This window comes from Scyliorhinus torazame, chromosome 19 (genome assembly GCF_047496885.1).
Source record: "Scyliorhinus torazame isolate Kashiwa2021f chromosome 19, sScyTor2.1, whole genome shotgun sequence".
In the NCBI taxonomy this organism is placed as follows: domain Eukaryota; kingdom Metazoa; phylum Chordata; class Chondrichthyes; order Carcharhiniformes; family Scyliorhinidae; genus Scyliorhinus; species Scyliorhinus torazame.
The window spans coordinates 55278457-55304277 of NC_092725.1; the positions used below are offsets into that span (position 1 = coordinate 55278457).

The window sequence follows — 25821 nt, forward strand, 5'->3', positions numbered from 1 at the left end:
CCCACCCTTCTGCGCCTTTCTCTAGGCCATTGATAAAAATGACAAACAGCAACGGCCCCAGAACAGATCCTTGTGGTACTCCACTTGTGACTGTACTCCATTCTGAACATTTCCCATCAACCACCACCCTCTGTCTTCTTTCAGCTAGCCAATTTCTGATCCACATCTCTAAATCACCCTCAATCCCCAGCCTCCGTATTTTTTGCAATAGCCTACCGTGGGGAACCTTATCAAACGCTTTGCTGAAATCCATATACACCACATCAACTGCTCTACCCTCGTCTACCTGTTCAGTCACCTTCTCAAAGAACTCAATAAGGTTTGTGAGGCATGACCTACCCTTCACAAAGCCATGCTGACTATCCCTGATCATATTATTCCTATCTAGATGATTATAAATCTTGTCTCTTATAATCCCCTCCAAGACTTTACCCACTACAGACGTGAGGCTCACCGGTCTATAGTTGCCGGGGTTGTCTCTGCTCCCCTTTTTGAACAAAGGGACCATATTTGCTGTCCTCCAGTCCTCTGGCACTATTCCTGTAGCCAATGATGACATAAAAATCAAAGCCAAAGGTCCAGCAATCTCTTCCCTGGCCTCCCAGAGAATCCTAGGATAAATCCCATCAGGTCCCGGGGACTTATCTATTTTCAGCCTGTCCAGAATTGCCAACACCTCTTCCCTACGTACCTCAATGCCATCTATTCTATTAGCCTGGGGCTCAGCATTCTCCTCCACAACATTATCTTTTTCCTGAGTGAATACTGACGAAAAATATTCATTTAGTATCTTGCCTATCTCTTCAGACTCCACACACAATTTCCCATCCCTGTCCTTGACTGGTCCTACTCTTTCCCTAGTCATTCGCTTATTCCTGACATACCTATAGAAAGCTTTTGGGTTTTCCTTGATCCTTCCTGCCAAATACTTCTCATGTCCCCTCCTTGCTCGTCTTAGCTCTCTCTTTAGATCCTTCCTCGCTACCTTGTAACTATCCATCGCCCCAACCGAAACTTCACACTTCATCTTCACATAGGCCTCCTTCTTCCTCTTAACAAGAGATTCCACTTCCTTGGTAAACCACGGTTCCCTCGCTCGACGCCTTCCTCCCTGTCTGACCGGTACATACTTATCAAGAACACGCAGTAGCTGATCCTTGAACAAGCCCCACTTATCCAGTGTGCCCAACACTTGCAGCCTACTTCTCCACCTTATCCCCCCCAAGTCACGTCTAATGGCATCATAATTGCCCTTCCCCCAGCTATAACTCTTGCCCTGCGGTGTATACTTATCCCTTTCCATCATTAACGTAAACGTCACCGAATTGTGGTCACTGTCCCCAAAGTGCTCTCCTACCTCCAAATCCAACACCTGGCCTGGTTCATTACCCAAAACCAAATCCAACGTGGCCTCGCCTCTTGTTGGCCTGTCAACATATTGTTTCACACTGTACAAAAAACGACCCATCTATTGTACTCGAACTATATCTTTTCCAGTCAATATTTGGAAAGTTAAAGTCTCCCATAATAACTACCCTGTTACTTTCGCTCATATCCAGAATCATCTTCGCCATCCTTTCCTCTACAATTTTAAAATCACTTATTGTCACAAGTAGCCTTCAATTAAGTTACTGTGAAAAGCCCCTAGTCGCCACATTCCGGCGCCTGTTTGGGGAGGCTGGTACGGGAATTGAACCTTGCTGCTGGCCTGCCTTGGTTTGCTTTAAAAGACAGCGATTTAGCCCAGTGTGCTAAACCAGCCCCTGCATATTTGTCATCTGCAAATTTACTCACCCATCCTTCTACACCCTCCTCCAGGTCATTTATAAAAATGACAAACAGCAGTGGCCCCAAAACAGATCATTGTGGTTCACCACTAGTAACTGGACTCCAGTCTGAACACTTCCTATCAACCACCACCCTTTGTCTTCTTCCAGCTACCCAATGTCTGATCCAAACTGCTAAATCTCCCTGAATCCCATGCTTCCGTATTTTCTGCAGTAGCCTACCGTGGGAAACCTTATCAAACGCTTTACTGAAATCCATATACACCACATCAACTGCTTTACCCTCATCCACCTGTTTGGTCACCTTCTCAAAGACCTCAATAAGGTTTGTGAGACACGACCTATCCTTCACAAAACCGTGTTGACTATGTCTAATCAAAGTATTCCTTTCCAGATGATTATACACCCTATCTCTTATAAACCTTTCTAAGATTTTGCCCACAACAGAAGTAAGGCTCACTGGTCTATAGTTATCGGGGTTGTCTCTACTCCCCTTCTTGAACAAGGGGACAACATTTGCTATCCTCCAGTCTTCTGGCACTATTCCTGTAGACAAAGATGACTTAAAGACCAAATCCAAAGGCTCAGCAATCTCCTCTCTAGTAATCTTACAGGATACTGTGAGGCCTGGATAGAGTGGATATGGAGAGGATATTTCCATTTGTATGAAAAACTAGAATCAGAGGACACAATCTCAGACTGAAGGGACGATCCGTTAAAACAGAGATGAGAGGAACTTCTTCAGCCAGAGGGTGGTGAATCTGTGGAACTCTTTGTCGCAGCAGGCTGTGGAGGCCAAATCACTGAGTGTATTTAAGACAGAGATAGACAGGTTCTTGATTAATAAGGGGATCAGGGGTTATGGGGAGAAGGCAGGAGAATGTGGATGAGAAAAATATCAGTCATGCTTGAATGGCGGAGTAGACTCAATGGGCCGAGTGGCCTAATTCTGCTCCTATGTCTTATAGTCTAAATCTCAACCCATATTGTTACGGCACCTGGGTTAGTGGGCGGTCAATTCCAGCCCCCACATGACCCAGAGTTGCAACACAATTGAAATTAATAAATATTTCTTAGAAAAAAAACCCAGTCTTTGGCACTTAGCTGCCCAATAGCTACAGTCATCAGGTTTGTAAATTTAAACACAATTAAATTTATTAATAACATTAACGAGAATTAAATATGTAGCAACAGGTTAACTAATATCCAATTCCTAACCACACCTCACTTAAACTCTACCCACCTACACACACATGCACAAAACAGACAAGCACAGAGGGCAGAAGAGGGGGGTAAAATAATAAGTAAAAGGGATAAAAGTCTTTGTTTCGGATAGGTATGTTATAGCCCACCTTCCTTCAATTTAGGCTTTCAGTTCAAGGTTTTCACTGTAGAGTGATGCAGATTCTATGTACAGCTATGCAGCTTTCCTGGAGAAAACACATGGGAGAGAGAGAGCAGCTTCTTTCCTCTGAGAGTCCAGGACTCCAACTGTCCTTCCTTCATTCTCTGAAAATCATCCCACTTGGCAGGATCCAATCGCCGACTGTTACAAGGGCAGAATAAGGCCTTTTGACCAATTCATTGACCACCAGCCAACCAATCGAACTGAGTCCCACCGATCACTTGGGTGCCAAAAAGTCTGAGTTCTGCTGTCCGAACGTTAGCACAGTGTTCTCTTTTGTAACATTTGAATTCCTCACTTCCCCTGCTTGACTTCAAGGAATATGTCCATTAAGCATCCATGGATCAAAATAACAACAGCAAAAATAAAGAAGGGAAAATAAGGGACTCAATAGGAAGGGCCCTAAATTATAAAAATTCTTCAAAGTAGTCCTCATCCCAAGTTTTTGATCCATCTCTAATTTGTGTTTTTGGGCTGTAAGTCAGAAGTATGTGGACAGGAATTTGAGTGAAGAATTTCAGTTTAGAACTGAACTAACTGTGTCCTTTGTACTTTTAATATTGTTATATTACATGATTGTAATACATTGTTACTCCTTTGCTTACTTCCCGAATGGTCTGATGGTTGTAGTTCATTGAAACTATCAGTCTTCAAATTAAGCAAATAACATTTAATGAATAACGAATATAAATGTCAATGAGTTTGTTCACTCTTCCGCAACTATAACTGATGATTAAGTAAATAATTAGAAGTATAAATAACGTTTAACTACACGTGCCAACTAAGCTATCACTCTAACACTCTGTCACTCCTGGTTCGAAGAGGCGGGAAGAATCTCTGAGTTCACTTTATGTACATGGATCTGGTGCTGCCATCTAGTGGTTGTCTGGCACTATAATACAGCTGTTAACCCTTTACATACCAGCAGATATACAGATCACTGCAAATATCTTTACCATAATTAGTATGTAATTTAGAGTGTGTGTATTAGTAGTTCCTCTTAGTTGGTGGAGTAAACTTTGATTTAAAATAGTGAATATTGTGGCTTTATTGTTTTAGTAAATATCTGGGTTTTCATATTTGAAAAAAAATCGTATTGATCTCTACCGAGATTGTCACAACTTCATTTGAATATACCAATGCAAATTAGGGTTAGGGTTCGGGTTCTGTACATGAACTGCACTTGCAGTATTAATGTGATCTTGACAGATATAATAACCTCAGCATTGATTAATACGTTATCCTGAAGAGTGGCGAGTTTAGTGTTAACCAAATAATAACGGATTATGCATTCGGCAGAATTGATTATTTGACAGAAGTGGTTGCAGAGCTGCAGGAGTCCACACCTCTGTTTTCTCCACAAAAAAAAAGATTAGGAGATGTTGATAGGTTTAGGCACAATCGGGTGAGAGGGGTGTTTGTGTGGAGCATCAACCATAGCAGAGGCCAGTCAATTTTACTTTGGTGTTGAGAAAGCTTTTCGAGATGATTATCCAAAATATATCATACCTTAACATACCTTTGATGTAATATAATATCCTAAGATGTTTCACAGCAGCAGGAAAAAATTAACAGTCACTTGGACTAGTGTGGATGAATGAAAGAAAACTTGGACTGATTGATTAAAGGCAATTTGTGTTGAACTAACCAATTGAGATTTTTGATGAGGTAACGGAGGGTTGATGGGGGTAATGTGGTCGATGTATATATGGACTGCCAAATGGTGTTTGTAAATCAGACTGCCAGCAGAGTTGAAGCCCATGGAATAAAAGGGGCAGTGACAGCATGGATATGAAATTGGCTAAGTGACAATAAACAGAGAGTAGTGGTGGAACGGTTGTTTATTGAACTGGAGCATGTGGTGGTCTTGCCCAGGGGACAGTACCAGGGCCACAGCTTGGGCGGCATGGTAGTACAGTGGTTAGCACTGTTGTTTCACAGTGCCAAGGTCCCACAGTTTGCATTCTCCCCGTGTCTGCGTGGGTCTCACCCCCACAACAGGGTAGGTCAATTGCCTCTTAATTGGAAACATTAAAAATATATATTGTTGAATACAGATGATGGGATAGTTTAATTCTTTGGGTGCTTCTGAATGAGCATTGCTCTGTGAAACTTGCCGCCAATGATTGACAAGATAATACCCATACGTCATCGTATCAGGGAGTGACGCAACAGGCTATTTTGATACAATTGATGTCATCACGTGGTGCTTGTTTACAAATGGAAACATTCCTCTTTTGCGTTTTAAACGCTGTTGTTTAAATAACAGCAGCATGGTACAGTTCTTGCATTGCTGATTGCTAATCCTCGGGAATCTGCCCCATCACCTTCACAAAAAGGCGGTGAACGCGATATGCAACTGACTGGGCCAAAATGTATTTTTTTAATAAAAAGAATATGTAACTTGACCAACATGCACTTTGTACGGAAGGTTTGTTTAAGCATCCTTCATTTGTGGTTAACATCACGCCTCTCAAAACGACCCGGCGGCAGTAATAAATGCAACAACATTGACAGAAGGGGGACATTAAAAAAAAAGATAATATCGCACGATGACGGGGCAAAGAAAAACTCAAAAATTAAAAGAAGGAAATCGAGGTGTATTGCAAAAACTTTCTTTTTTGTTGGGGGGGGGGAGCAGAGAGAATGGAAGGGGGGAACCACCTTGATTGCAAACGCTGCGCTGGGATTTGGAGCACCGATTTATTTCTCGGCTCTGCAAATGTTAAAAAAAGCAAGTTCTTGGACCGCATGCATCTTTTAATAAAAAATTACATTCTGTAAGGAAGGAGGAGGGGGAGGGGGTCTGATTGGAACGTTGGCGGACGCAATGGAACGTGGTGCCGGCAGAGGGAGAAAAAAAACAAGGGAACTGAGCGACATAAAAGCGGCGGCGCGAGCCGGAGGCCGGGCCACACTCAGGCGGGGAGGATGTAGCAGTCTCCCCCCCTCAACCCGGTGGAATAGCGGCAGCTGGACAGCCACCTCTCCCCCTTTCAATATACTGACTTCACCCACCCTTCCCCATAGCTGTCCATTCACCACAACCCCCCCTTCCCTATAGTTGTCCATTCACCACAAACCCCTCTCTGTGGAGCTTTTGCATTGGCAACAACCAACACCCGGTGAGAGATGAAGATGAAAGCCGAGAAGAGGTCGCCTTCCAGCGGCGGGGGAGGCGGTAGCAACGGCAGCGCTGTGCTCCAGGGGCCGGCCCCCTTCATCCAGGCTCTGGCGGCGGCCAGCAGCCAGTACCAAGCGTACGAGACGTACTTGGAGAATGGCATGATCTGCCTCAAGCATAAAATTCGAAACATTGAGAAAAAGAAGGTAACATGGGCATCTCCTCTCCCTCTTCTGTCTCTATCTCTCCCGTCTCCCTCAATCTCTCCCGTCTCTCTCTATCTTTCTCCCTCAATCTCTCCTGTCTCTCTATCTTCCTCTTTCTCCTATGTCTCTGAATCCATTTAATGTTACCTGGATCATTTCTGCTGTGTCAGATGCTGCAGTCCAGCTGCATTGCATTCGATTACACATTCTCTCTCTCTCTTTCCCCCCCCCCCCCAAAAAAAACAATCATCCTACTCAAATGTTTTCATTTTTTTAAAAAATCTTCTGCCAGCGCATTATTTCGCCACTTTTAAAACCGCACGAGCTAAAAGGTGCTTGTTTTTATATAAAAACAGCACAGGTGTAACCTTTACGTCCCCATCCTGAGGACACAGGTTTTGCATTTGAAGTGTTAAAAGGGGCAGCGCCCAGATTGCGCAGCTAAATTTCCACTCTTCCTCACCCCCCCCCCCCCCCCCCCAAAACAAACGTGTTATGCTCACACTTCTTTGCGGAAGATGAAAATAACGACAACGCGAATGATATGTGGGCCGAGTCGTCTGCAGGTTTCCAATTGGGCCACATTGGTTACCCCGGGGTTCTTCATTCAATAATGTTGCACTGAGACACACATTGTATTCCCTGCCCCAAATGCCTTTACGGTGGTAAGTCACTTCACATAACATAAGCAGCCGAAATGGTTTATCCCTTTGTCCCTCCTTTTGCATTGCTTCCATTTCCAGATATAAATTCTATGTATGAATTTAGTTAGTCTTTCCCTTCCCGAAGCTTTTAGACTAGCGTGTCCCCAGGCTTGTTGCATTAAAATCCCATTATCGACCACCAGACACAAAAACTGTTAAATTTAATAGAAACAAAATGCTGCGGATGCTGGCGGCCTGAAATAAAGTGTTGGGGAAAACTCTGCCTCTGTGCAGAATCCAATATGACTCCCTGTCGGCCCTGCTTGAGGTTTTTTCCCCAGTACTTTTAACCTCTTTTTTTTGTTTTTTGTTAAGTAAGTCGTTTTTTAACTGAGCGTTGTCTGTATTTTAATTGCTGAAACGTGCCAGTGTAAGTAACTTGTTTGACAGCTGCTTCATATTTGAAGTGGGAAGGACGGGAATGCATTCAGCAATTGACCTACCGTTGCTCTCTTGGGGGTGAAGCTTGTAAATGTTACTTGTTTTATGCAGCACTTTTTTTGCAGTTTACATCTTAACCTTCAGTGGATAACAGGGTAGCTTGACATTGAGGTTGCATTGTGAAAGTTCTGCAATTTGATTCTTGCTTTAAAAGCTTGCTAAAAGACCACTTGAGTACATGGTGTTGGTGGGAATGCAGTTGAAAACTTTTTTTTTGTTGAAAAGGGTGAGCTAATATTCAAAATGCGTGACCATGTGGTGGTCTCATTTTTATTTTCCAAGGCGAAACTGGATGACTATAAAGAACGCCTAAAGCAAGAAGAACTTAACCAGGATCAATTGGTACGTATGTTTGAATTGCTTCATTCTAGAGGCTGATGTTTCCCCAGTTCCACAACACTTGCTGTTCACACCATGTTCTCTTCCATTGAACTTGATTGAATTATCTTGGCATTCCCTGCGCTACCTGTATATGAGGTTAAATTTGTACTCTGAAGGCATATTTACTTAACATGCAGTTTATTTTCAATAATCTTCCCATTTGAGCTTAGGTTGGCAACTTAATATCGCCAAAGCAGGAAGTGTAGTTCTGCGATCACTTCAACTATTTGGCAGCTTTGTTGGATTCCAGGTGTAAAATGTCCACTATTACCGTTAACTACGCTGGACACTTGGCTTTAAGCATGCTGAAAAAGGACTGGAATAGTTTGTCCACTGCTCTACCATCTGTTTTAGCTCGTCCAAAATTCGCCTGTCTCGTCGCAGTTTTTACTTTTGCTGTGAGACATCGGGCAGTATTTGACACTAAGCCTCATGAGACTTGGTGGTTGAGGTGAGAATGGGAGTTTAAAAAAAAAAAATCTTGTGACTCTCCTAATTCAAACAACAAATCTTGAGAGTGCGGGGTGGCCAAGTTGGGATGCAGGTAAACGTGCTGGCCACCAGGATCGCGGACCCATGAATACCAGATGGGATTCGTAAAGGGCAGGCAATTAAACACTAACGTGCGGCGGCTCTTAAACGTGATGATGATGCCATCGGAGGAGGGAGAAGCAGAGATAGTGGCGGCTATGGACGCGGAGAAGGCCTTTGACCGAGTAGAGTGGGAGTACCTCTGGGAGGTGCTGCGTAGGTTTGGGCTCGGGGGAGGGTTTATCAGTTGAGTTAAGCTCCTTTACAGAGCCCCGATGACGAGTGTAGTGACGAACCGGCGGAGGTCGGAATACTTTCGACTGTACTGAGGGACGAGGCAGGGGTGCCCCCTGTCCCCCCCTGTTGTTCGCATTGACGATCGAACCATTGTCATTGAGGGAGTCTAATAAATGGAGGGGGGTGGTCCGAGGGGGAGAAGAGCATCGGGTGTCGCTATATGCGGATGACCTGTTGCTGTACGTGACCGACCCAATGGAGGGGATGGTGGAGGTCATGCAGACTCTTAGGAAGTTTGGGGAGTTTTCAGGCTATAAGCTCAATGTAGGGAAGAGTGAGCTCTTTGTATTACAGGCGGGGGACCAAGAAAGAGGGATAGGGGACCTACCGCTGAGGAGGGCGGAGGGGAGCTTTCGGTATCTGGGGATCCAGATAGCCAGGAGTTGGGGGACCCTACATAAACTGAATCTGACTAGGTTGGTGGTGCAAATGAAGGAGGATTTCAAAAGATGGGACATGTTACCGCTCACGCTGGCAGGTAGAGTGCAGTCGGTCAAAATGGTGGTCCTTCCGAGGTTTCTGTTTGTGTTTCAGTGCCTTCCCATCGTGATCACTAAGGCCTTTTTTAAGAGAGTAGGTAGGAGTATTATGGGGTTTGTGTGGGCGAATAAGACCCCGAGAGTAAGGAGAGGGTTCCTGGAATGCAGTAGGGACCGAGGAGGGTTGGCGCTGCCAAACCTGGGGAGCTACTACTGGGCAGCAAATGTGGCGATGATCCGCAAGTGTGTTATGGAGGGAGAGGGGGCGGCATGGAAGAGGATGGAGATGGCGTCCTGTAAAGGAACGAGCCTGGGGGCGTTGGTGACGGCACCGCTGCCGCTCTCGCCGACAAAGTATACCACGAGCCCGGTGGTGGTGGCAACGCTAAGGATCTGGGGCCAGTGGAGATGGCACAGGGGTGTAATGGGAGCATCGGTGTGGTCCCCGATCAGGGGTAACCACCTGTTTGTCCCGGGGAAGATGGACGAGGGGTTCCAGAGCTGGCATCGGGCGGGGATTGGAAGAATGGGGGAACCTGTTCATCGATGGGACGTTTGCGAGCCTAGGGGCACTGGAGGAGAAGTTCAAGTTACCCCCGGGAAATGCCTTTAAATATATGCAGGTGAGGGCTTTTGCGAGGTGACAGGTGAGGGAATTCCCGTTGCTCCCGGCACAAGAAGTTCAAGATAGGGTGATCTCGGGTGTATGGGTCGGGGAGGGCAAGGTTTCGGCAATACACCAAGAGATGAAAGAAGAGGGGGAAGCGCTAGTTGAAGAGTTGAAGGGTAAATGGGAGGAGGAGCTGGGGGAGGAGATCGAGGAAGGGCTGTGGGCTGATGCCCTGGGTAGGGTTAATTCCTCCTCCTCGTGTGCCAGGCTCAGCCTGATACAATTTAAGGTGGTTCACAGAGTGCACTTGACGGGGGCGAGGTTGAGTAGGTTCTTTGGGGTAGAGGACAGATGTGGAAGGACATGATTCGCCAGGCTCCCTGAGCACCATGTGTTTTGGTCATGCCCGGCACTGGAGGGGTTCTGGAGAGGAGTGGTGGGAGCAATATCTCAGGTGATGGAAGTCCGGGTCAATCCAAGCTGGGGGCTAGCAATATTTGGAGTAGTGGACGAACCGGGAGAGCAGGAGGCGAAAGAGGCTGGCATTCTGGCCTTTGCGTCCCTAGTAGCCCGGCGAAGGATCTTGCTAATGTGGAAGGAGGTGAAGCCCCCCAGCCTGGAGGCCTGGATAAATGATATGGCTGGGTTCATAAAGTTGGAGAGGATTAAGTTTGCCTTGAGAGGGTCTGCGCAGGGGTTCTACAGGCGGTGGAAACCGTTCCTAGACTATCTCGCGGAGCGTTAGAGGAAGGTCGGTCAGCAGCAGCAATCTTGGGTGTGGGGGGGGGGGGGGTGTTCAGGATGTCCTAGGGGGAGGGGAAAGGGGGGACTGCCTGGGAGGGTGGATGAGCAAGAGATAACATGAAGGGTTGGGGGAACTGGCACGTATGGGAGAGGGCCAGTGTATAAAGCTGTGTAAATATATCATTTTGCCATGTATATATCTTGCTCTGCGTGATTTCTCTCTTTTTTTTTTGTTACGGGGGGTGGGGGGTTGTTTGGGAGAAAAATTGTGTTAAAAAACTTTAATAAATATATATTTTTTTAAAAGTTGGGATGCAGGCAGCCGTTCCATCATTCTGCTAGTTAGCCTCCCAATTTGCACCTTTAAAATAAGGGTGCTCTAAAATCTTTTAAAGAAAGAGACACGGCATATAGATGAGAAATTGAGATGAGGCCAAGGAGAGATCCTTGATGGGGACTCCAGAAGTTGGAGTAAGATGAGGACCCACACCAGTTTACCAATTATCCTGTGCACATTAACACCCTGTCTGTGACATCTGGAATGTGGAATTCTCACCCTGTTAAAAATCCCTCTGACCTCACTAGGTGCCCGATTGAAACCTCCAGCTGTACAACTCTCAGAACTCTGCACTTCTCCAATTCTGTCCTTGCATTTCCCAGATTGCCATTGTCGCTCCATTGGTAGCCACGCCTTGAGATGCCTCTGCCGTGAGCTGCAGAATTGCTGCTTCTTTGCTTCTTAAAAAAAATCTACCTCTTCAGCCAAGTGTTTGGTCACCTTCCGTAATGCACCTTCTCTGAGCAGTGACCATTTTATTTGGTCACACTCCATTTTGGAACAGACACTACATAAGTGCAAGCTGTTGTTTTGACCTTAAGCATAAGGTCAAAGTGAAAATGATTCTCAGATATGTTGGTAACTTGTGAACTGCGTTCTGCTGCTTCATCGCTTGACTGAGGGTCACTGTAAAGGTTAGCCCATCATTAAATCTAGGTCCAATTGTTCACCAATATTAGCAGAAGCCAAATGAAGTAACAGAACTGAACCATTATCATTGAAAATAGGCTGGCATGCAAGTGTGCAGGAATGAAGCATAACCACAACTGTGTCAAAAAGTGACAAAGTACATGGTTAAATGGTGCTGTAAACAACCCAAAAATTGCAGTGCATTTAATGAGTTATTGCTGCATTTGTTAAGCCTCTTCTGACTCCTTATTCCTCTTGCGCCTATTCTGGCCAGTTGTGTAAAGCTCGAGTCTGAGCTGGAGAATCAGTAAAGGTGACATGGCCCAAGAATGTGGGTGTCCATCTTAACAGAAATCCTCTTCCTACAATGCACGACTGTTTCTTTTCCTCTGTTGTGCAATAGACAGGGGGAGGGGAAGAGGAAAAGTCAAGCAGCTCCTCCCAGATGAATTGCATTGCTGCTGTTTATTTTGGTATGTTTTGTGAGCTCATGAAAATGAGCGACTTTGTTATGAGAAAATGGCAGTTGCGAACAGAATTTGCAGAGTAAGGGACCAGGGATTTTGTCCTTCCTCACTTATCCATACATCCAAACAAAGATTTGAGCTTGGAAGTACTGTTACTTAAGGTGAGCATGTTAAGGGTGGCATTGGCATAGTGGCATTGTTGCTGGACCATTACACCAGAGACCCAGGGGTAATACTCTGGGGACCTGGGTTCAAATCCTGCCATAGCAGATGGTGAAATTTAAATTCTCTATCTTTTTTTTAAAATCTGGAATTTAAAAAAAAAACAGTCTGATGATCATGAAATTAATATCGATTTCTGGTTCACTAATGTCCTTTTTATGAAAGAAAATCTGCCGTCCTTGCCTGGCCTATTTGTGACTCCAGATCCACAGCAATGCAGTTGACTCTTAAACGCCCTCTGGAATGGGCAATAAATGCTGGCCCATCCAGTGATGCCCACATGAATAATAAAAATGTAGATTCTGTAGCAAAACATATTGTACTCTCTGATGGGGAAGCCAGGGATCTTGCTCAAACTCACTCAATTAAGATTTGAGAAAACTCAACTATTTGAGGATTAGTGTTTTACTTTTTAAAAACATCTATTTTGGACAGTTCAGAACTACTCCGACACTCTCTTCTTGCTAATTCCTTGAGGGAGGGATACTCAGTCAAGCGTTTTGTAGTCTTTGGTTTATTAATGCCTGAGCCAAGACCATAACGCACAAAATGCTGTCTTTCGCAGGATGCTGTAGATAAATATGAAGAAGTAATTCATAATCTGGAATTTGCCAAGGAGCTGCAGAAAACCTTTGTTGCACTAAACCAAGAGGTAAGATATTCTTATTTGCTGCTCATGGTTTGAGGGTTGGTTAATGAGCATTGGAGTTGGAAAGTGTTGGATTGTGCTATCTGCTGTCACTCATTGTTGGACATGTCAAGATGTGAAATTACAGTGGCTGCAGCAGTTATACTTTCAATTTGCTAAACCAGCACTAAATAACTGGCAGATGTGATGTCTTGTGTTTTTAATGACACCAATTCCAGTTGGCAAGTTGGACTCGTGCAATCTTTTAATATAAGGGTTTAAAATTACAGCTGTGATTATTGAGGTAATGTTTTTTTTGTGCAATCTGCTGGCAGTGGAAATTTCTACCAGTATTTGCAGAGGCTGATTTGACACCACTGCGATGGACATTTCAATTTGGGCTTCTCCAATGTTTATCAAATGTCAACCCAATATTCTCATTCCAGTGGCACCATCAGGCGATATCTTGCCCAAGTGGCTCTTGATTTGTCCCCAATATTCTCATTCCAGTGGCGTCACCAGGCGATATCTTGCCAAGTGGCTTTCACGTAGCTCTTGATTTGTCCCGAATGAGCACCCACATCTTGAGTAATGCTGTTCAAAGACCATGAACTCTTGCCTTCCCCCAAATTCCTGAACAAAAGCATTTGCTGTGCTGCTTCAAACTGAGATTTGTGAATAGGTGCAAACTATTTTCAACCTAGGCCCTTCTTCATCGACGCCCTTTCTGATCTTGCATAGTTGGCTACTCAGTCTAATCATCAAAATGGGCATACACCTTGGTGTAAACTCAATTGCAGTAATTTATTTTGAACAGCTGCTAAAAGCACAAAAGAAGACGCTACGACGTGAGCAACTTCTGAGGACGGAAATGGAGAAACGCCGTCTTCGTACAGTATTGCATATTAAATATGTACTGGAGAACTTTAAACAGGAGCACGTTCAGAATGACTTCCGAGACGGCATTAATGGTGCATTTATTATTTCTCGGAAGGAAATCAGCCTCCTCAAGGACTTCTGCAAACTTGTTTGCCCTGAAAGAAATGAAAGAATGGCGTAAGTAATCCTTAACATGTGACTGTTCACTTCACTTGTGTAGCATTTCTCTCCCCCCCCCCCCCTTTGGTTTAATGGCCACCGCTGGCATTTGTTGCTTGCCTCTTGAGAAAGTGCTGTCCTTGTGGTGAAGTGCTGTCTCAATGCTTTTGGGTAGGGAGTTCCAGGCTTTTGACTAGTGCTGGGTAAAACGGACATCAGTAATATTTAGTGAGTAATTCTGCTTTTTAAATATGGATGGCTAAATATTGCTGATTACTGCTTCAAGTGGTGCTTCCATAAACTTATACAACAAGAACAACAGATGGAGTGGCTGGAAGAGATACTTGAGCATCTTGGTATTTTTGTTGCATTTTAATACTCCATAGGAGTATCTTGGATGTAGGAAGGCAACAGCAGTGGATTGGAATAGATTTAGAGTCGATATGAGTCTCTGACTGACTGGAAAACAGCCATTTTTGTGGGAAAAAGACTTTGGAAGAGATTTTTCTTTTAAGCTGACAGTTTGGACAGTGATCGTGTTACACGGTATCACGTGAGATGTCTTAGTTGCTGAAGAGGTTGAAATTGCCACCAATTGAGGATCTTGGAGCCAACGATGCATTCAGCACAAGATTTCAACATTCAAAGCCAGCACTTAAATATTGCTAATGAGCTATGTCTGTTGTTTGCTTATAGCTTTGTTTTCTTGCAATTAGTGCAAGAAGAGTTTTTGATGCGGTTTCACAATGTCTCAACTGTTTTCAACCCCGTATCTGTTAACATTTGCACATATTTAGGATACACCATTTACAGAGGTGTTGATGTGTTTACATGAAGCCTCCCACTGAGGACTCTGGTTGATCTTGGATTAGGATAAGTGGTCGGCACATCATCATGGGCCGAAGTGCCTGTACTGTTCTATATATTCCAATTGAGCAACCCAATATAGTTCAAATGCCACTTGAACAATCAGGGTTACTTGCTTCTCTGAGCAAACCTTTGGAGAGGGACCCTTTTTCAGGAACAAGTTGAAAATCATTGTCTTGTCAGACTAAATTCCATGGCAGACTGTGAAACTAAAGACAGACCTGATTCCTCTAATTAAAAGGCATTCTACAATCCCCATAGATGTCCCATGACCTACTTAACTAGGACTAAACACCATTCCTTCATAAATATCTAAACCCAGGGATCCTCAACAACAAAACCATATTCCATTAGCCATCTCTCTGTAAACAAGTAAATGGTTAAAATCCATGATGACCTCTCCTTTTTATGTCCTTTTAATCGCAGTTTAGCAAACATACTGTCTATCTGTATTTAAACACCGGGTTTTTAATAACATTACCACAAAATGTAAAACCTTTTTGCAGTAACCACACCACTAGGAGTGAAAAGGAATGACCTTGAGTGTTCTGTCTTTTCAGCCTTGAAGATCAAATAGAATTGGTATCAAATCAAATGTGGGAGCTATTAGAAGGAGCTGATAAAATAGTGGTTGGTAGCACCTGTAAGTTCAATTTTTTTTCCTTGGTGAATGTGGGCCTTTGTACGTACTAATGAGTTGTCAGATATACTTATTCAAAATTTCCTGATTGAGAACTTGTGGTGATGCAGAATAGTGACTGTCTTGACTTCCAACCTTTTTTTTTCTGCTAGATAAGCACCTGAAGGAGGCAATAAGCAAATTATTGAATTGTGCCTACTTTGATAGTATTCCAGTCCCTCACAATGGGTTGCTGGATGATGATGCTGAAGATAAAATCAAAGAAGTGCAAGTAACTTCCAAGGCCGTGTCAGGAAAGGATTCTGGTAAGGGTATGCCAAAATAACATGGCAACATTTCACCAGTTTTCACGTGGAAAAATTAGATGTTTGCCAGACCCAGTAGAAGATCTGGCCTGTCCTCTCTGCTTCAGTAGTTGCAACTCGGTTGAATTAATTGGGAGCTCCTGTGACTTTGGTAGATGTGTTTTGAGGATTAATACATTTTTTTGTTTTTGTTTAGTCAAGTGTTTAGCTGAGATGGTCTGAAGGTGTGGATGTTTCTCAGCCCAGGGATATGTGAGGACGCTATGATGGTTTAAGTAGTGCTGTGTCAACTGTATACTTGTGTTCCCCTGACCCATTAACCATGAGTTGGTTATCGAAACCTGCTACTGCTTGTCCTTGCTCACTTCGTTGCCCCCCACCCACATGCACGCACACATTCAACGATGCTGAATACCCAACTAGTTGTTTTTTCCTGTGTCCAATCCACCTGCCCTACCCTGCGCATCTTTGGGTTATGGGGGAGAGACCTGCTACCTGGCCATCTTTGTGTTAATGTGATGTGAGAAAAAAAACCTTTTCGCCGATCAAAGCGGTTCAGATCCGGAAAACTCTGCCTGGTGCCGACAGCTTCAATTGATGCATTCAAGAGGGCATTGGAGGGGTATGGGGTAAATGGTAGGGGAATGGTACTAAGTCACGATGCTTGTACAAGACACGATAGGCTAAATGGCCCACACTGACTATTCAAACTTTTGCTACTCCCAATAAACATGGAGCAGCCATGTTTGGAGGCAAATCCAATTTTCTTTTTTTTTTTTTTTTTGTGTTCATATGAATTTCCAGTACCCAATTCATTTTTTTCAATTAAGGGGAAATTTAGTGTGGCCAATCCACCTACGCTGCACATTTTTGGGTTGTGGGGGCGAAACCCACGCAAACACTGGGAGTTTGCACAAACTCTACACGGACAGTGACCCAGAGCTGGGATCGAACCTGGGACCTTGGTGCCGTGAGGCAGCAGTGCTAACCACTGTGCCACCGTGCTGCCCGCAGGGAAATCCAAGTTGACATCATATGAACACAAATGTGATTGGTTGGTGAATGTTTTGTTTATATTCAAAACACTCCACTTTTGTGGCGATTGCACATGCTCCTGGCTGCAGAGAACAGTCTATCCTCCTGATTACACTGTTGCCAACTACATTCTATTAACTTTCACACTCCCACTCTGGATCCACATACCTGCTCCATTCATCGGTCACTCCCCATCGATCAAAACAGAAGGCCTTCTCCTAAGGAGTGTGACTGCTCCACTCTGGAGCAGCAGTGTATTCTTGCCCAGTACCTTGCATAAAGACCTGAATCTGTAGGTTGTTTTTTTGTAGTTTTAAAAAATATATGTAAATATAAGTACCCAAATTTTTTTTCTTTTCCAAAAGGGGCAATTTAGTGTGGCCAATGCACTTACCCTGCACATCTTTGTGTTGTGAGGGTGAGACCCACGGAGACACCGGGAGAATGTGTAATCTCCACTTGGACAGTGACCCAGGGCCGGGATTAAACCCGGGTCCTCAGCACCGTGAGGCAGCCACCATGCTGCCCTCGGAATCTGTAATTAACTTAGTCTTTCAGCCCACCTCCTAACATCCACTGTTGGTGAGTGGGTGAAAACTGGTATAATTAATTCTTTTGGGTTAAACATGGTGTGTCTTGGTATTACAGTATCGTCACGCTGCACATACTATTCTTCCCAATCAAAGCACTGGCACATGTTCGACTTGGTCATCGTCCGATCCAGAGACCAAAAGGATGCCTCCTCACCAAAGTGATTTAAGAAACAGCTCAGAAGAAAGAGCCACAGATTCTAGAGAGCTTCCAACAAAGTCTTCTCCAAAATGTCCATTCTAATGGGAGTGGAGGAAAACTGGGGACCATCTGAAGATGGGCATCACCTCCGTTGTGAAGAAACCATTGGTTACAAGACCAAGAAGCACCAAGATTTAATGAGAGAATGACCTGACAAAGAAGAGGAAAGCTCTCTACACCTGGCAAAATGACATAACCAAATCAGCAAGGCAAAGAGACGAGCTCATCAATGAGCTGGGGCGGCATGGTGGCGCAGTGGTTAGCGCTGCTGCCTCGCTGCGCCGAGGACCCGGGTTCGATTCCGGCCCCGGATCACTGTCCTTGTGAAGTTTGCCCATTCTCCCAGTGTCTGCATGGATCTTGCCTCCACAACCCAAGGGTAGGTGGATTGGCCACGCTAAATTGCCCCTTTATTGGGGGTGGGGGTGGGGTGGGGGATTCATAGGGGTGGAGGTACAAAGAAGATTTAGGGAAAGCAACGGTGGACTGTGAAGGCCAAGAAGCTGCAACTCACCCTGGGCTTCTTCAGTGCCACCAAAATAATGTATGGACCCAACACCCTGGGCCTCAAATCTATGCAGAGTAAGGATAATCCTCTTGAGAGACCAAAAGCATTGACATTTGGTGGAGAGAACGCTTCAAAGAACTCCTAAACTGTGATATAACCCTAGATGAGGATGTTTTTTGAGGAAATTCCCCAACTCTCCATCAGAACACCCACCAAGTATGGATGAAGTTGAAGCCACCATTGAATATGTGAAGAATGGATAAGGTGCAGCAGTGGACAGAATTCCTGCAGAGACTTTCAAACTTTGAGAAGCGATCATCTGTCATCTCCATCTGGGGCAGGGAAGAAACTCCTGCCGACCTCCGGGATGCCATCATCACCAGCATCTTCAAGAATGGAGACCAAGAGGACTTTGGAAACTATTGAGGAAAAGGACTGTGGGAACTATTGTGGAATCTTCCTACTCCATTGCTAGCTGCCTTCTCTCTGGAAAGCCAGTGTGGTGTCTGACCAAAATGTGGAACAGCGGACTGACCTAATTTTCACTGCTCTGAAACCAAGAGAAATGTCATGAGCACATCAACTACTCATTAATCTAACCAGTTCCTTTGTGCCACCTTCATTTTTATGAAAATGGGAAAATACAACCTCTTGCATGGTCATTGACCAAAGCAGTGTTTTAAAAAACTTTTTTCCAGGGCCCACTTCTGCCAACTGGCCGATCTTCGGGACCCATGCCTGTTGACCACATTCGCTTACCTTTTAATATGGAAGGGGAGCCTGCTTGGTCTTCACGATCTCACTTGAATCGGGTTCAAAAGAGGGGAGGGCAATGCACCTATCGGGTGCAGCCTTCAGCGAGTTCCTTTGTGCCTTTTCACCTTTATGAAAATGGAATATACTTCTCGCTCTCTAGTTGATACCTCTTGCAGATTAGTAAAAAACTGATAGACTGGTTAAAATCAGCATGCAGTTGCTTATTTGCATGGGTTTGCTTTTAACTTTCTGCTTTGCGTTTATTGCAGAATCTGACAGGCATTTTCTGTGCACGACCGAAATGCAGCCGAGAGAGGTACAACCTTTTAATTCTGCTCATACATCTGTCGAGGAAGGCATCCTTTTTTTATTGAAAATGTTGTGTGAACCAGTTCATGGTAACTTTGTGCTGTGTTTAGTTGGGCTGTGTATTTTCCTAGATCACTTCATATCAGTCATAGGCTGGGGAAGCAAAACAGGCTCTGAATTACAGTTACTGTTTCAAAGTAGCAAATGCAGCATCCAATTTGTACATGGCAAGACTCCACAAAGAACAATTAAATAAATAACCAGGTTTAATTTTGATGTTTTGCTGAATTGATGTTGGTCGAACCTGTGAAATTCCATGGGCCTTTTTTTTCACATTACCTGAAAGTAGATGATGTCTGAGAGACAGCCCATTAATAATGCCACTCCAGTCTGCCTAGATTATGCCGTCTACACTGGCATTTGGATGTCTCAAGAAAGTGGTGGGTTTGAGATTATCACTGGGCCACCAGCTGACATTCACCATGGTGGCATTTTCCAGTCACTGCCGACCCAGAGACTGGAAATTTCCACCTAAGGTTTGTTCGCCATCTTGCCTTATGAAGATTGCCCCGGGAGCCGGGGCAATGTTGCCTCCAGACATCCCCAGTGTGCTGAGTGACCATTTAAGAATGGTTTCAAGTGAGTCTTGTTCATGCTCAAGAAATCTTGGAACTAATTGTGAATTAGCTGGACAAATTTGAAACATTTTAAAGCCTGATTACTTTGTAATGTAAGAGAATTTATCTTCTATGAGATTCGGTTGCTTTGGCAGTGAGGACTGTATAAAAGTAGCTTAACTGATGCAAAACTGATTTGAACCAGATGAAGGAATTGATGACCACACTTTGAAATTATTAATTTCTTATTACTGTCTACCTGGCCTTTCTTTTGATTTGAGGCTCTTTCTTTTTGGCTTGGCTCAATCAGGACTAATTTGTACTGCTGGACTGACCTCCTTTGCTTTTTGATCAGAGTTTGCCTCAACAACAATCTCTTGAGCACTGTTAACCTTTTTGCTCTGGACTGTGTGTTCGGGTGCTAATTGGAGGATAATAGTAAGCATGGAGAATTAGTGAGTGTTTCTCTGGATGCTTTGTGCAAAGCAGTAAGTGGAATTAATCTAATCAACTTGTTTCCACCCCCCCTCCCCCAGTTTTTGAACAGGCAATACCTGAACAAAAATGACTACGCTGTAAAACAGCCAGAGAAACCAAGGAACTGGGAAGCCGAGTATGTCGGCAGGAAGCAAGAGGACGTTCCCAAAAAATGGGATGCCGATTATATCAGTAGAAAGCAGCAGGAAGAGACCCCTCCTCCTAAAAAGTGGGATAACGAGTATATTGATAAAAAACAGGACAAGGAATCCCCCAAAAAATGGGGTGCAGAGTACGTCAACAGGAAGCTGGAGGAGCAGCAGCCCAAAAAGTGGGATGCACAATGCGTTGATGTGGCGGAGACAAAAAGGTGGGAATCTGGATCGGTACCAAAAGAATCTGCTGAACCAAAGAGAATTCTGCCCGAGCCCAAAGAGGTGAGAAGGTGACGGGCTGTTGCTGGCCAGGAAACGCTTGCATGTTATGACTAATTATCCTCTTTTCTTCTCTAGAAACGGGATCGTGCGTCGAAACAGGAAACCGAAGCAAAGCAAGTGGGTAAAATCTGATTTTGCTTTGAAGCACCGACTGTACAGGTGGTGAATGTCACGCCATCGTTTTAACTTGGTGTTGGCAACTAATGGTGGGGTGAAGCTTTGCACATACAGCAGAAGGAATTTCTGCTCTTCTAAATTTGCCGTCCATGGACTTGATTTGTGGGATGAGCTGATAGCCAATCAAGTAGATTTCAATCTCTGTTTGCTCCCTAATATATGCTTTCTAACCAACTCTACGTTAGCAAAAAAAACTTATTTACTGTTACTTAATTCTACCATTTTTTTTCCTCTAATGAGTCCCTACCTTTGGACTGTGGGTAAGGGAAGGAAATGTGCCCTAGTGTTAAACTAGCTAGTGTGCTCTGGCCCAATTGTTTAAAATGGCTCTTCCCCTGACTGGTAGTGTGGGTGATGTATTGGAGTACAGGCGTGTACTGCGCTTAGCTGAAACGGACTCCTGTGCCCTTTTATTTTTCCGGTGTCTTGTTTTCACATTAGGCTCCTGTCAGCACTGGCTCTAGATTCCCATCGAATTGCAAAAGATTTGGGGCAGCACGGTAGCCTTGTGGATAGCACAATTGCTTCACAGCTCCAGGGTCCCAGGTTCGATTCTGGCTTGGGTCACTGTCTGTGCAGAGTCTGCACATCCTCCCCGTGTGTGCGTGGGTTTCCTCCGGGTGCTCCGGTTTCCTCCCACAGTCCAAAGATGTGCGGGTCAGGTGGATTGGCCATGATAAATTGCCCTTAGTGTCCAAAATTGCCCTTAGTGTTGGGTGGGGTTACTGGGTTATGGGGATAGGGTGGCGGTGTTGACCTTGGGTAGGGTGCTCTTTCCAAGAGCCGGTGCAGACTCGATGGGCCAAATGGCCTCCTTCTGCACTGTAAATTCTACGATAATCTATGATTGTTTTATTTTGGTGCCTGGGGAGGGGCGTTTGTTTAGAAGTCACGGGAACCATGATGACACAAGGTACTGGACGACCTGTGCGCTGAACTCTCCTTGGGGAAAGTTCACCTTGCTTCTTATTTGGTGTTCCTTTTATTTTCTGCCCTTTGCCTTGAGCAGAATATTTTGCACTGTTGGTTGTGGATCCAGGTTATATTTCTCACTGGAATTGGTGACTTATGCCAAAGAAAAGCTTGCAACCACCTCCTAGCTGGATTTTTTTTTTTTTTTCCTTTCCTCTTTTTTTTTTTTTGGCAAATCTACAATAACACCCAATCATTTCAGTGCAAAAGAAATTGCCCACGTTAAACGAGCCAACAATCTGGTTGACCAACTGGGACTTGAGGGATGATCTAAAGCACTTGCATTTCTTCGGATCCTGTTTAGCAAATAGGTACCTTTTATTTGTTGCAACAGTGAGCACCATGAATCACTGGCAGTGCAATAGCAACTGCTTCTTCTTCAAACGTGGTGCAAGAATTGTCATGCACCTGCATTTTCAAAGTAGTTTACAGTGCAATGTTTGTCATTGTCCTAGCAGTACTGGATGTTAATTGTAGCAAAAAGTTAATTGTAGCTAGCATTTGCTGCAATAATTGGATGTTATGCTTGCATTAAGCAGCTGTCTTGGTATGAATTTTAATACCGAACTGATCTTGTTAACTGGTTAAATTCTTGTTAGGTGTCAAAGGTGGTGCAACAGGTTACTGCAGAATTCTGCTCCACCTCGTCGCTGCCAAACGATCCAGAACTCAGGAGGCAGAAGCTTCAAGACCTGATGTCCCAGATACAAGGGACATGTCATTTCATTCAGGCACGTAGAATTGTTATTTCTTTTTGTTGCACATCGTAAATTATTTTTCCAGTGTCCTAATAAAATCATCTCGTTGAATTTTTCCTTCACCTATTACGGTCCCAGACAAGACCCCAACATGTGGCTAGGATACTGGACAAAAACCCCAATATTTTATTTTAATTTTGTAAGACTGAGGCAAGGATACCTCCCTCCAGGAGTGATTACAAACACACAAGAAAATTGCAATTACCCCTGAAACAATACTAATCAAAATAGTGGATGCGGGCAGCACGGTGGTGCAGTGGTTAGCACTGTAGCCTCACGGCGCTGAGGTCTCCGGTTCGATCCTGGCTCTGGGTCACTGTCTGTGTGGAGTTTGTACATTCTCCGTGTTTGCATGGGTTTTGCCCCCACAATCCAAAAGATGTGCAGGGTCGGTGGATTGGCCACACTAAATTGCCCCTTAATTGGAAAAAATGAATTAGGTACTCTAAATTTACATTATAAAAAAAAAAAAAAAATAGTGGATACAACTGCTATCCATAAGATATAAGATAGAATTAGGCATTCGGCCCATCGAGTCTGCTGCGCCATTCGATCATGGCTGATTGATCCTCATCTGCATCCTACCTACAATGCTACAGACCGAGTTGGATGGCGAAATAAGCTAATGCATCTATTCCCACTTACACAAGAATACTTACTTGCGTTACAGAGACAGAGTCCTTTCAGAACCATGCAGAAACTCTGGATATATTTCTTTCAAAGCTGTTTCAGCTCCCCTTGTTCTCGGACAGACCTGCACTGCTTTAAAGACTGTTCATCTCTTTTAACGGAACTACAGTGAGAGCAAAACTGCTTCACTTCTGGTCACTGCTTCATTCGGTTCACAACAATGACTTTATCTTGCCAAGCTGAATCTAATTAACTCCACAGGGAATCCCCTTAATCAAAACAACATGCCAAAAACCCAAGCTTTATATAATGGTTTGATTGCACCCCTGTCTCCCAACCTTTCAAACTAGGATTTCTTTCAAGCCTGACTGCAGCATTCTCACACTAACTCGGGCTTTTAATCCTTAGTGCAAAATCTGCAAATACTAATCCGGCATGGTAGCACAGTGGTTAGCACCATTGCTTCACTGCTCCAGGGTCCCAGGTTCAATTCCCGGCTTCGGTCACTGACTGTGGAGTCTGCACGTTCTCCCCGTGTCTGCATGGGTTTCCTCCGGGTTCTCCCGTTTCCTTCCACGATCCAAAGATGTGCAGGTTGCATGGATTGGCCATGCTAAATTGAACTTGGTGTCCAAAACAACAAGTTGGGTGAGGTTACTGGGTTAGGATTGAGGTGTGGTCTTAAATAGGGTGCTCTTTGCAAGGGCCGGTGCAGACTTGATGGGCTGAATGGCCTCCTGCACTAAATTATAGGGTGCTCTTTGCAAGGGCTGGTTCAGACTTGATGGGCTGAATGGCCTGTAAATTCTGTGATGCTATGAATACATCTTAAATGTCTTCACTTATCACAACACACAGTTACTCTCTGTAGCAACAAGGTGGAGGCATTTGAAATGGTAAAATATACTTGTTAGTGAAACTAAAGCCCATGGGATTCTGAGAACTAGTGGCAGTATGGAAAGAATTGAAGGGACAGAATGTGGAGTGGTGCTGTGTGCAGTGTGTTTTCCCCACACTTGGGACCCTGGATTTGGGTACTTGGTATACTTTCAAGGTTTGCAGATGACGCAATGAGAGTAGTAGACTTGCAGAGATCGTGGGTGAGCTGTGCAAGTGCATGTTGGCAAGTAGAATGAGAAGAGACTTAAAAAATAATAAAAAATAGTAAAATTTGAAATGTACAGGCAAGAGATCTGTGTATAAATCTTTTGAACTTGGCAAGACCGGCTGAGAAGACGGCTGTTTTAATAAAATAATTTATAATAGAGGCAGAAGTGACTTTTGTATTGAACCGCAGAGTACGTACGCCACATGACCTGCAACGGTTCAAGATGGCTGCCATCACGATGGGCAATAAATGATGGCCTTGGCCAGGGATGTTTGTGTTCCTTGAACAAATTGGAATAGTCACGCTGAGTCTTTACAAAAAGTGGTTAGATCCAGATCTCAACTGGGGTACTGTTGAATTCTGGATGCAACTATAAGGACTATGTTCATGGGGAATAAGAGCTGTTTGATTTCAACACCTTACTAAAGCTCAGTACAGACATGTGCTGAATGTCGCTTTCTGTTAATAACCACTGTTTAGATAGAGTACGAAGTCTTACAACACCAGGTTAAAGTCCAACAGGTTTGTTTCGATGTCACTAGCTTTCGGAGCGCTGCTCCTTCCTCGGGTGAATGAAGAGGTATGTTCCAGAAACATATATATATATATATATATATAGACAAATTCAATGATGCCAAACAATGCTTGGAATGCGACCATTAGCAGGTGATTAAATCCTACAGATCCAGAGATCCCAGGTTAAAGAGGTGTGAATTGTATCAGTTGGTAGGATTTCGCAGGCCAGATGGTGGGGGATGAATGTAATGCGACATGAATCCCAGGTCCCGGTTGAGGCCGCACTCATGGGTGCGGAACTTGGCTATAAGTTTCTACTCGGCGATTCTGTTGGACTTTAACCTGGTGTTGTAAGACTTCGTACTGTGCTCACCCCAGTCCAACGCCGGCATCTCCACATCATGTTTAGATAGAGACCAAGTGACCAGAAACAAGTCATTATTTTTTACCAGCTATTTCTGTTCCGCTCTCTAGTCTGCTATGAATTGATGGGTGCTTTATTTTTCCATTAAACAAAATTTGAATGGCATACTGCTCCAATCATTTGAATCTTTAGTTAACATTTATATTCACACCTATCTAATCCCCTGGCATCCACTTAGCTGTAAATCATTTGAAGTTAGGTGACCAAAGTCTGAGGTTGTCTAAAATACTTTGGTCGCACAAAAGTGGGTTTCCTAGTCAAGTGAGGGACTTTTTTTAATACTGTGAGCTCTGGTAACTTTCTGAAACTGTTTTGAACACTTGTTTGTTAAAATTAAAATCCTAGGATTCTATGTTGGATTCTGACACCACTTCACAAAGTGCTATTGGATCACAAAAGGCTGCAATCTTGCTCAGTGCTGCAGGTATGACTCTTTTCTCCCTCCCCTTCCTAAGCTAAGCT

At 44.1% G+C, this 25821-nt stretch overlaps 1 protein-coding gene and 1 long non-coding RNA gene across 12 annotated transcripts in view; one reads left to right on the forward strand and one right to left on the reverse strand.

Moving 5' to 3' along the window:
- LOC140396140 (uncharacterized) overlaps positions 1-7156 on the reverse strand; it is a 29996-nt gene extending 22840 nt beyond the window's left edge. Inside the window, exon 1 of one of the 3 annotated variants that reach the window (XR_011936466.1) lies at positions 7026-7156. This is a non-coding gene — a long non-coding RNA (uncharacterized lncRNA). Of the gene's footprint in view, positions 1-3139; positions 3649-6669; positions 6743-7025 lie in introns of those variants that run through there. The other 2 variants (XR_011936464.1, XR_011936465.1) reach the window with 2 other exon arrangements.
- caprin2 (caprin family member 2) overlaps positions 6031-25821 on the forward strand; it is a 69856-nt gene continuing 50065 nt past the window's right edge. For 3 of the 9 annotated variants that reach the window (XM_072484298.1, XM_072484299.1, XM_072484301.1), the window contains exons 1-11: positions 6033-6522; positions 7950-8009; positions 12931-13017; positions 13811-14049; positions 15459-15541; positions 15691-15843; positions 19204-19250; positions 20397-20774; positions 20850-20891; positions 22523-22654; positions 25705-25783. In XM_072484298.1, coding sequence (XP_072340399.1) covers positions 6325-6522; positions 7950-8009; positions 12931-13017; positions 13811-14049; positions 15459-15541; positions 15691-15843; positions 19204-19250; positions 20397-20774; positions 20850-20891; positions 22523-22654; positions 25705-25783 — 1498 coding nt within the window. In that variant the 5' untranslated portion in view covers positions 6033-6324. Of the gene's footprint in view, positions 6523-7949; positions 8010-12930; positions 13018-13810; positions 14050-15458; positions 15542-15690; positions 15844-19203; positions 19251-20396; positions 20775-20849; positions 20892-22522; positions 22655-25704; positions 25784-25821 lie in introns of all 9 variants that reach the window. The other 6 variants (XR_011936463.1, XM_072484304.1, XM_072484300.1 and 3 more) reach the window with 5 other exon arrangements.